Raw genomic sequence first — 12,005 nt, 5'->3', positions numbered from 1 at the left:
AAAGATTAGTAAGTGCTGTAGAAGTGCAGTTCATTGTTCGTTCATATCAACTATTTAATATAAAGTGTTACCTTTTATTTTAATAAACATCAAAAATCTAAAAGGTTTGCATTATACCTGACACCTAGATGAACAATTTACAGTTGGTTTTGTGACTAAGTCATTCTCTTTAAATGCTATTGAAGGTAGAAACGTGAATATATAATGTTGTAACTTTAGAGACAGTCCCTAAATTTGCGAATATCATAATCAAACGTTCAGCGTCAAATCAACTTAATGCCAGTATCTGCTTTCTTGGAGCCTATATAGTCTAACCTACATCACAAATGAGGTGCGAGTTTGGTCTTTTATATCACTGTACGAGTCCATTAAGCTGTGTTAAGAGTTTATATGTCCTGATGGCAGCTATGACGGATGAGGGAAGCCCTAGTATTACAACACAGCGCTGCGATATAAAGTTAAGGAAACTAAACAACAGAGAAAAATATATGTCTATCTCAGATTTAACGTTTGATCTATACACCAGCATCGGGCAATAACGTTATCTTGTTCACTGGAGAGAAAGCTGTAGCTACACAGGGAAAGTAAGCGTAAATACACTGAATTAAACATAAATGCAGCTTTTGTGTCTTTATCAGCTTTTCTGCATTTATACTGGCCCTGATAATCATCACACATTCACTTACCGCTTGCTCCATTTCTGTAAATCTGTTTTTATGAATGAATGATGACTTACTAGCCGTGATCTCGTCTTAAACAGCCGCTAGCGGCACCTGCTGGTGAAGAAGACCAACAGCAGATAGAGATGATGCATCGGCACTCTACTGCTCTTCCTGCAGTTCCCGGATGTGAAATGTTGAATTTTCTGCCGAATTTGAGCCACTGAATTTGTGGAAGCGAATTTGTAAAGCGAAATAAAATGGACTGAAAATTGCTAGTTGAATTTTATAGGTTGTATTTTTAAACAGAATGAATATTTTGGAAGTGAAATCTAAAAGGTGAATATAAATTATTGAATTTTTAATAATGAAAATGTGTGTGAAATATTTTTAATTGAAATATTCACAGCCTAAATATACGACCATGTTGAATTTCAGCCCATAAAAATGCAAGCCTTAAAAATACAGTGCATCTAAATGCAAGTACAGCTAATGTAATGCATATTTTTTTTCAAATAGTGCAATTCAACAAGCTTTTTATTTCAAAAACATTTGGCATTATTTTACTTCCATAATAAGTGTTGTAGACCTGTTTTTAATAAAGTTGTTTTTCAAATAAAGGTTTCGGAGTCAGTGATATCAGATTGTTTGCATTTTATTAATAACTTACCCTGTAACTAAATGAAATAAGAGGGTAACAAGCACCACTTTAATTTACGGCCCGTAATGTCATACTTACCCTGTAACTACATGAAATAAGAGGGTAACAAGCACCACTTTAATTTACGGCCCGTAATGTCATACTTACCCCTTAGTTATATGTCATAGGTACCCCTTAGATATAAAATATTTACAGTATAAATAATTTGTTATTTTCCTGGTTGTTCCCCCTTTATTCCCAATACTTTACATATTGTTCCCCTATACTTACACATACTTACTGTATAGTTACACTATAATTATTGAAAGTTATGCTGTAAATTCGTTGTAATTACGCAGTACTTTCCGGGCTGTAATCTAAAGCGTTACCATTGTTTCTTCCTGTCTGCCATGATGATTTTGCATCTTTCTATCTGGAATCACATAGTTGAACATAAGGTATGATTGTCTTACTCGCAGTTTGAGTGGTGCTGTCTCCATCCTTTTTTCTATTCCTCAAGGCCTTCAGCGGGCTAAATATACAATTGATTTGCCATTAATAATATTTTGAAGAATTTATGTTGTATATGCTGTAACATTTTTATGTTTGGAATATCTCAATATCAAAAGGTATTGAAGACTCACTCAGTGACAGCTGAAGATGGAGGAGGAGGTGGAGGTGGTGGAGGAGGTGGTGGCAGTGATGGTGGATCAGCTGGATTTTCATTCGCCTCTTTCGATTGGTCATATTGGATTGAAGGAATTTGCTCCATTTCTCTCAGTTTATCATGAAGCACAATGACTAGTTTAAAAATAAACATTCCGATTAAAATATATATATATTTTTTTATAAATAAAATTCAGTCTGTTCAACAAAATATAGCACTATAGAACACTGTAAACCTAATAAGTTGGCAGAAGTTAACAAACTCCAAGACTAAGCTAGTGGAACCTAAATATTTGGATTTTTACTACACAAACATGCCAAATGCAATATAACTAAAATGTTAACTAAGCTAACTCATTCAATTGATTTAAATGTCATTAACTCACATCTTTTACAATTAGCTGCTAGCTAGCAATAGCACACTTGCTATTCTAATTTTATTATAACTTAATATAATTAGCAAAGAAATTAACACTATACATGTGCATGCATGCAGCAGTCTTTAAATTATGCAGTCCATCCTTGACCTAATCACAGGCTCTACTGTTCACCACAAAGTTAACATTAAAAACTGCAACATAACATAATCCCAAATCCCTTCATAACAGAAGTTTCACCAACACATCTGTCTGTCCCTATATTAATGGGTCAATGATGTGACGGGTCATTTTTTATCCAAAGGCCTTAATAATAATAAAAAACAAAGATCTGACATCCAAAATGTTTTAATTATATTTTGCTACATATAAAGTTATTTTTTTGAAGTGTCAAAAGGTCATTCGGTTTAAAATTAAAAGTCCAATACATTTCATTTGTGATTAAAATATCTTAAAATGTAATAAATGTATATATGTTTTATTCTGGCATGATTTTATAACATCATATATCAGCAAAATGGTATTAAAATTTGGTGGAGAAGTCATTGCTTTGTTATGAGAAAGAATGTCAGGAAAAATACATTTCATTGATGTCATTCGGAGTAACCAATATAAAGGGATCATTTTGGATCAAGTCATGCGGTCAGTATCATGTGACAGGATGTGACATCATTCAGACATCTGCAAAGGACCACATGGTCGTGAAGTAAAGTAACTAACTCTCTCTTAACTATTTGTTAATAATTAATGTTTTCACTTGCTCATACACATGTCCCAAAACATCATGTCATTCGGTACAACCGCTATAAAACATGGAAAATGTCGTAATATTTTAAAAACTTGTACTAAATATCAGTCTGTTAGCATTGTTTGAAAACATTTTCATTAAGTGTCATTTGGTAAAACCGAAATTTTGGTTAAACTCAATTACTTTTTTGGTGACAAATTTTGTCCGTCTTGTAAAAAATGACAAAAGCAATGTTAATTGATATAAAAAAATTACATTGTTAACACTTAATCTCCAATATGATTTTTTTTTTGCAATTTTAAAAAACCTATTCGTCAATGACCCTAATATTGTGCAAAAACATACAAACTCGATTCCAAAAAAGTTGGGACACTGTACAAATTGTGAATAAAAAAGGAATGCAGTAATTTACTAATCTCATAAACTTATATTTTATTCACAATAGAATATAGGTAACATATCAAATGTTGAAAGTGAGACATTTTGAAATGTCATGCCAAATATTGGCTCATTTTCATGAGAGCTAAACATTCCAAAAAAGTTGGGACAGGTAGCAATAAGAGGCCAGAAAAGTTAAATGTACATATAAGGAACAGCTGGAGGACCAATCTGCAACTTATTAGGTCAATTGGCAACAAAACGAGCCTCTCAGAGTGGCAGTGTCTCTCAGAAGTCAAGATGGGCAGAGGATCACCAATTCCCCCAATGCTGCGGCGAAAAATAGTGGAGCAATATCAGAAAGGAGTTTCTCAGAGAAAAATTGCAAAGAGTTTGAAGTTATCATCATTAACAGTGCATAATATTATCCAAAGATTCAGAGAATCTGGAACAATCTCTGTGCATAAGGGTCCAGGCTGGAAAACCATACTGGATGCCCGTGATCTTCGGGCCCTTAGACGGCACTGCATCTCAAACAGGAATGCTACTGTAATGGAAATCACAACATGGGTTCAGGAATACTTCCAGAAAACACTGTCGGTGAACACAATCCACCGTGCCATTCGCCGTTGCCTGCTAAAACTCTATAGGTCAAAAAAGAAGCCACATCTAAACATGATCCAGAAGCACAGGCGTTTTCTCTGGGCCAAGGCTCATTTAAAATGGACTGTGGCAAAGTGGAAAACTGTTCTGTGGTCAGACTAATCAAAATTTGAAGTTCTTTTTGGAAAACTGGGACGCTGTGTCATCTGGACTAAAGAAGACAAGGACAACCCAAGTTGTTAACAGCGCTCAGTTCAGAAGCCTGCATCGCTGATGGTATGGGGTTGTATGAGTGCGTGTGGCATGGGCTGCTTACACATCTGGAAAAGCACCATCAATGCTGAAAGGTATATCCAAGTTCTAGAACAACATATGCTCCCATCCAGACGTTGTCTCTTTCAGGGAAGACCTTGTATTTTCCAACATGACAATGCCAGACCACATACTGCATCAATTACAACATCATGGCTGCGTAGAAGAAGGATCCGGGTACTGAAATAGCCAGCCTGCAGTCCAGATCTTTCACCCATAGAAAACATTTGTTGCATCATAAAGAGGAAGATGCGACAAAGAAGACCTAAGACAGTTGAGCAACTAGAAGCCTGTATTAGACAAGAATGGGACAACATTCCTATTCCTAAACTTGAGCAACTTGTCTCCTCAGTCCCCAGACGTTTGCAGACTGTTATAAAAAGAAGAGGGAATGCCACACAGTGGTAAACATGGCCTTGTCCCAACTTTTTTGAGATGTGTTGATGCCATGAAATTTAAAATCAACTTATTTTTCCCTTAAAATTATACATTTTCTCAGTTTAAACATTTGATATGCCATCTATGTTGTATTCTGAAAAAAAAAAAAATAAATTAAATTTGAAACTTCCACATCATTGCATTCTGATTTATTCACAATTTGTACAGTGTCCCAACTTTTTTGGAATCGGGTTTGTAAAAGAACACCTAATTTCAACATTAATTCTCCTTACACAGTCTGATGCAAAGCATGCTTGGAACTAAAACTCTGCTGCACTCATTTTGTTTAAGTTTAGCATAATAAAATCAGTTACTGAGTTCATTTAAATTTTTCTATTAAGTACAATGAACTTTCAGTAATATTTTAGCTAAATAAACTCATTTAATTTGGTTTATGTCAGTGTTTGGGTTTACAGCAATGGAAAATTCAGTTGTTCAGCAATGGCTCTTTCAAAGCTCTGGATACATGATAGATGTCTCAAACATGTTTAATGTAAGCATCAACTTATATTTCTCAAATTGTCTCAGATGTTTCTCGTAAAATTCCATAAAAAAATCATTTGGTAAGAACATGATGAAAAATGTTTGAGTTCACATGAAACTTTGGCTGCAGACTTTAATATCTCGGCCAATTTGAGTTCGAGACATTATTGAGATCTCTTCTGAAACTTATGAGGAGACAGATGTGAGATGACATGGGCCTTTACTCAGGTGAAAAATCTGAGTAGCAAGAGAGCAAAAGTCTGCCTCCATTTCAACTCACTGATGTCTTGGTGAAACATTTGAGATCTCAAGTGTTTTTTGTCTTTTCATTTGGGGACCCTTTCATGAAATTTAAGGTACTTTTTCAGCATTATAATGTAGATAACTTTAATATAAGACCTACTTTCCTTCTGAAGTGCAGTAACAGATTGCTGTGAGTCTCTCAGCTGAGACTCAATCTCGCTCCTCTCTTTCTCACTGATCTCCAGCTTTGTTCTTACTGCAGTCAGATCTGTCAGAGCATTAAGATCCTCAGCTGCTGTCTGTGACATCTATATTGTGTCAAATTAGAAAAAAGACACCATTAAAGCTAATTTTTTTTATTAAAAAAAAAAATAATATATATATATATATATATATATATATATATATATATATATATATATTTTTTTTTTTTTTTTTTTTTTTTTTTTTTTAATGCACAGCTGTTATTTATTTGCACATGATGTAAAGAACAGGGGAAACTGGATTGGGTAACTTCATGAGCTGGAGTCAAACATTTGCCACCCACATAATCATCACAACTTCCTGTCTCCAACACAAAATCTGGAGTGTTATCATGCGCAGATACACTGAAACACTCACCTGGTTTTGGTAAGAGAGTCGTATCTCTTCCAGAGCTTTGCTGATGTCAGTCACTTGACTCAGGGCCTGTTGTAGTTGTTTCTCGGTCTCTGCGTTTTGTATCTGTCTCTGGGTTTCTCTCTGTTTCACCAGCATCTGTAGAGGTTGACCAATCAATTGATAAATCACCTGATCAATTGATCAATATCCATACAGCAAATCTAATATTCTACTAAACAAATAATACAAATGACTGTCTGTCTATCCATCTCTCTTTAAATAACCTTCCAGACATTTTTCCTCATTTTTAAACATGCTAACATTCAATGCTCATTTTGACAACCTTTCCTACTTTTCCTTTTACAGGGCTCTCAAGTGTCACGCATTGAGCGTGACAGTCACTCATTTCGGTCTTTTGTCACGCACTCCCGCCACACATTGTATTTCTCACGCAGAAAAACTATTTATCATATATTTAATATTCCGCAGCGCCCAAAATGTATCTGGCCGCGCCGGCCGCTCTCTCTGGAACCGGGAAGGAATCAAGCGCGTCTCGAACCTGCCACTTATCAGCCAATCAAAAAAAAAAAGAAAGAGGCTACACAATAGCCAATCAGAAAATAGCACTATTGTATCTGGGTAAGATTTAACGCAACAACCAATGAAAAAAAGCATATCCTGGAATTGTTCACCATCATCCTCGTTCACCCACAGAGGAAACCACTGGAGCTCTGAGCATCACTTTGAGCACAGAGTAAGTCATGATCTCCTGTTTTAATGTTACAACAAATTCACAACTTGTTTGACACAAACAATGACAACTTGACTGCTGTTAGATAATCAGATAATCAGAATCAGTTTGTGTCTGAACTTAGCCAACAGTTTTACTTTTTTAGTTCATTGACACCTGCTCAGAACAAGTAGTCTAGGCCTAGTTCCCTTTCGATACTTCACTCGTACTGCGTATGGGGAAAGGTCTCCCTTTTTCCCCGCTGCTGAAGCCTTTTTCAATAACGCAGTGTAACTGCACCGTCATTGGTTCACTCATAGACAAGTTGTTGAACCAATGGCGGCGCGGCATAGCTGCGCGGCCTATGGCGACAAAGCGCGCGAATATTCCCGCCGAAATGGGCGGGGTATAGGGCTATATAAGCAGGCGTTTCGCCATAGGATTTCAGTGTTTTCTCCTTCAGCGACGACATCTACTTCTCTTCGCTGATCTCCGCCTGAAGCCGAAGAAGCTCGCCGCCTTCTGCTCTCGCCGCCGTCTGAAGAGGCTCCCGCAGCGGACTCGCCTGGACTCGCCGGTGGAAGAAAGCGCCGGCGCCCTCGCGGACTGCAGCTTCTAGCGCCGTCGCCGAGCCGCCGCCTCCCGCTTCCCGCTTCCGGCCGCTTCCTGTGCGTCCCCTGCCGCCATCCGGCGCGCCGCCTGAGAGCTTCATCCGCGGCTTAAACGCCGCTCTAAAAGAGCGATTTCCAGCGGTTTTCACCGCTTTAAGAGCTTCCGCGGCCCTCGCCGCTCTAAAAGAGCCACCCAATTGCCGTTTTCACGGCAGCGGCGTCTCACGATGCCCCGCCACTCATGTGGTACTTGCAGGGCCCCCTGCACGACGACGATGGACACAGCGAGTGTGTCGCTTGCCTGGGCAAGCCCCACGCAGACGGCGCGCTCGCTGGAGACTCATGCCCGCACTGCGAGTGTATGAGTCTCGCTTCCCTGCGCTCGCGGGTCGCCTTCTTCACTGAGGGCGATCTCGCCGCTCGCGCCCTCCCGTCTCCTTCCTCCCGCGGTCCGGCGAGGAAAAGACAGCGGGGTAGAGCGACTCAGCGCCAGGAGTTGAGCGAGCTCACGCCGGCCCAGCCCCCGCGTGCCTCGCCCTCTCCTCCCAGGGAACTCTCTCCAGTTCTGTTCTCTCGCCCTGAGCAGCGTCCCTCCGCAGAAGCGAGTGACCTCGTCTCATTCGGGGGAACAGACGACGAACAAGACGACTCCATGTCTCTTGCGGCTTCCGAAGCGGAAGGATGGGCTGGCGAGCCGGAAGACCCCGCTCCACCGCCTCCCTTGGAACCCATCGAGCATGGCCAGGGCATGGATGCCGAGCTCTTCCGCATCCTGTCTAGAGCCGTTGAAGAGCTGGACCTCGAGTGGGCCCCTCCAGAGGAGCCGTCTCGCAGCCGCCTGGACGAATGGTTTCTGCCAGGCCGCCGCCAAGCACCTCGCCAGCGTTCAGCGCCCTTCTTTCCTGAGGTCCACGAAGAGCTGACGAAGTCGTGGCGCGCTCCTTACTCTGCCCGCCTCCACACTACGCACCGCTCCGCCCTCACCGCCGTCGACGGCGCCGAGGAGAAGGGATACGAGCGCTTGCCACCCCTAGATGAAGCGGTGGCTGCTCACCTCTGTCCTCCCGCGGCTGTGGGTTGGAAGACGAAGAGGGCCCTTCCTTCCAAGCCCTGTCGGACCACCTCTACTCTGGCTGGACGGGCTTACACCTCGGCGGGCCAAGCTGCCTCTGCGCTCCACACCATGGCCATATTTCAAGCATTCCAGGCCAAACTCCTCCGCTCTCTGGATGAGTCTGGAATCGACGCGCCAGCCTTCAAAGATCTCCGCAGCGCCACGGATCTTGCCCTGCGAGCTACGAAGGCTACGGCCCAGGCCATCGGTCGTTCCATGGCCAGCCTGGTCGTGTTGGAGCGCCACCTGTGGCTCAACCTAACGGAGATCAAAGACCTAGACAAGACGGCCTTCTTAGACGCCCCGGTCTCGCCTTCTGGTCTCTTCGGGCCTGCAGTGGATGGCTTCACTGAGCGCTTTACTGCCGCGCAGAAATCGTCTCAGGCTATGAGGCATTTCTTGCCTAAGCGCTCCAGCTCCGCTTCTGCGTCTAGCCGCCCCAGGACTGCGCCGGCTCAGCAGAACAAACCAGCCCCACCTGCAACACAGGCAGCGCCGCCCCAGGAGCATCGCCAGCGCTCGCGCCCTGCGAAGCGCCCTCCCTTCCCGAGGCGCCAGGGACCCCGGCCCAGGATTGTGCTGGACCCGGTGCCTCCGAAGTCGTCCTGATTCGTCGGACAGGAAGAGGATGGGGGACCGTCCCGTTACGACCGGACCACCCCAAAAGCTCCCACGGGTAATTTCCCCTCCGCCTCGTTTATTTCCGGGCGTGGGAAACATACTCCAAGTGACAGCTGGGCCCACACCTGTTGCGCCCACTCCAAACGCCGTTTTCACGGCGGACAAATTTTTACCTCATCACAAAAAGAGCAAATTTCCTCTTCCACCCCTCGCGGTGTACGACCCTCTCAACGGCGGTCTGTCACCCAACATTATTCAACCCCTAGCCACTCGGGCCGAGGCCTGGCAGGCCATCCCCGATGTGTCAGAATGGGTCATGGGGATCGTAAACCAGGGCTACTCGCTCCAGTTTGCACGACGGCCCCCCGCTTCGCCGGGGTGCTTCAAACATCGGTCAATCCGGACGACGCTCATGTCCTCCGGGCCGAAGTCATGTCGTTGCTGGAAAAAGGAGCTGTGGAAATGGTTCCTCCGTCAGAGAGCGAGACAGGCTTTTACAGCCGCTACTTTCTGGTCCCCAAAAAGGATGGCGGTCTCAGACCCATCCTAGACCTCAGGCTTTTGAATCACTCCCTCATGAGACGGAAGTTCAAAATGCTGACGCTGAAGCAGATCCTCGCGCACATTTGCCCCGAGGACTGGTTCTGCTCGCTGGACCTGAAGGATGCGTATTTTCACATCCAGATAGCCCCCGTCACAGACGATTCTTGAGATTCGCATACGAAGGGGTGGCATACCAATATACGGTCCTGCCCTTCGGGCTGTCTCTGGCTCCCCGCACTTTCACCAAGTGCATGGACGCGGCGCTTTCCCCTCTGAGACAGATGGGAATCCGGGTTCTGAATTATCTCGACGACTGGCTCATCTTAGCCCGTTCGCGAGACGAGCTGGAACGCCACAGATCCGTGCTCCTCAGCCATCTACAATGCCTGGGTCTCAGGGTCAACTTAGCCAAGAGCTCGCTATGCCCCACTCAACGAATCTCGTTTCTGGGAGCAGTTTTCGACTCGGTCCGTATGACGGCAGTAGTCTCGCCAGAGCGCGCCCTGGCAATTCAGCAGCTCACGGCATCTGTCACGAACAAAGCCTATCTCCCTCTGAAGTTTTTCCAGAGGCTGCTAGGGCTGATGGCTTCCGCCTCCCCGGTGCTGCAGCTAGGCCTTCTTCGGATGCGGCCTCTTCAGTACTGGTTGAAGTTCCGGGTTCCTCCCAGCGCATGGCGGCACGGCCGCCTATGTCTCAAGGTCAATCGGGCCTGTCTTCTAGCCCTGAAACCTTGGATGGATCCAGTATGGTTCCAACGCGGAGTCCCTTTACAGGCGGTCTCACGGAGGACGGTGCTCTCAACAGACGCCTCCAACTTGGGCTGGGGCGCTGTGTGCGAGGGCAGACCGGCCTTCGGCTCGTGGAGCCACGAGGAAAGCCATCTACACATCAACTGTCTAGAGATGCTAGCAGTGATGAAAGCCCTTCAGTTCTTTCAGGCTTACTTGACGGGACGTCATGTTCTAGTTCGGTCAGACAGTATGACGGTGGTGTCATACCTGAACCACCAAGGCGGTCTTTCGTCCAGCCGCTTATGCGCTCTGGCGAAACGTCTGCTGGAATGGGCTCTTCCGAGGCTTCAGTCGCTCAGAGCGACTCATGTTCCTGGCAGGAACAATCTGGGTGCGGACATGTTGTCACGGAGCAACATCCCCTCCGACGAGTGGATGCTCCACCCCCAAGTGGTCCTCACGATCTGGGAGTTCTTCGGGAAGGCAGAGGTAGACCTCTTCGCCTCAGAAGACAACTCTCATTGCCCAACATTTTTCTCGAAGGAAGTAGATGCTCTGGCCCACACATGGCCCAGCACGCTCCTTTATGCTTTCCCTCCGATCGCACTGATCCCCCAGGTCATCAGGCGTATCAGAGAAGACCAGCACAGAGTCCTTCTGGTGGCCCCGCTCTGGAGGAACCAGGTTTGGTCCTCAGAGCTATTCAGGCTCTCTCTAAGAGCCCCGTGGCCGATTCCCCTGAGACGGGACCTCCTCTCTCAGGCAAACAGAACAATCTGGCACCCACAGCCGCAGCTCTGGGCTCTGCACCTCTGGTCCCTCGATGGGAGCCGACTAGCCTCCCCGAGGACGTCCTAAATACCATTTCTCAGGCTAGAGCCCCATCTACGAGGCGCCTCTACGACCAGAAGTGGTCAGTCTTTGTTGATTGGTGTTCAACACGCAACATAGACCCTGTGGAGAGTGACGTATCTTCCATACTGTCTTTCCTCCAAGAACGCTTGGAAATGGGGCGCTCCCCTTCCACGCTTAAGGTTTACGTAGCAGCCATTGCAGCGTTCCACGCTCCTATTGCTGGCCAATCGGTGGGACGAAACGGGCTCGTGATCCGTTTTTTGAGAGGTGCTAGGCGTTTGAATCCTCCTCGCCCTCTCACTATTCCCTCCTGGGACCTCTCGTTGGTCCTCAGGGCCTTGAAAGGAGCCCCATTTGAACCAATGGGTTCAGCCGACCTCAGGCCCCTAACGCTAAAAACCGCTCTGCTACTAGCACTAGCATCGGTAAAGCGTGTTGGCGATTTGCAGGCCCTCTCCGTGAACCCTGCGTGCCTCGAATTCGGGCCTGGTGACTCTAAGGTCGTTCTGAAACCTAGGCATGGCTACGTCCCTAAAGTGCTCTCAACTCCGTTTAGAGCTCAGGTCATCTCGCTCTCTGCTCTTCCTCCCTCGGCGGACGAACCAGAGCTGCAGCTACTCTGCCCAGTCAGGGCATTGAGGACCTACATA

At 45.2% G+C, this 12,005-nt stretch overlaps 1 protein-coding gene across 1 annotated transcript in view; it reads right to left on the bottom strand.

Moving 5' to 3' along the window:
- shtn2 (shootin 2) overlaps nucleotides 1–12,005 on the bottom strand; it is a 72,725-nt gene that overhangs the window by 18,894 nt on the left and 41,826 nt on the right. Inside the window, exons 9-12 of the mRNA XM_067401040.1 lie at nucleotides 6,169–6,303; nucleotides 5,708–5,855; nucleotides 1,944–2,100; nucleotides 1,773–1,831 (exon numbers count right to left, since the gene is read on the bottom strand). Coding sequence (XP_067257141.1) covers nucleotides 1,773–1,831; nucleotides 1,944–2,100; nucleotides 5,708–5,855; nucleotides 6,169–6,303 — 499 coding nt within the window. The remainder of the gene's footprint in view (nucleotides 1–1,772; nucleotides 1,832–1,943; nucleotides 2,101–5,707; nucleotides 5,856–6,168; nucleotides 6,304–12,005) is intronic.

This window comes from Chanodichthys erythropterus, chromosome 11, assembly GCF_024489055.1.
Source record: "Chanodichthys erythropterus isolate Z2021 chromosome 11, ASM2448905v1, whole genome shotgun sequence".
NCBI classification, from domain to species: domain Eukaryota; kingdom Metazoa; phylum Chordata; class Actinopteri; order Cypriniformes; family Xenocyprididae; genus Chanodichthys; species Chanodichthys erythropterus.
This window is presented reverse-complemented; position numbering and strand designations above follow the sequence as displayed.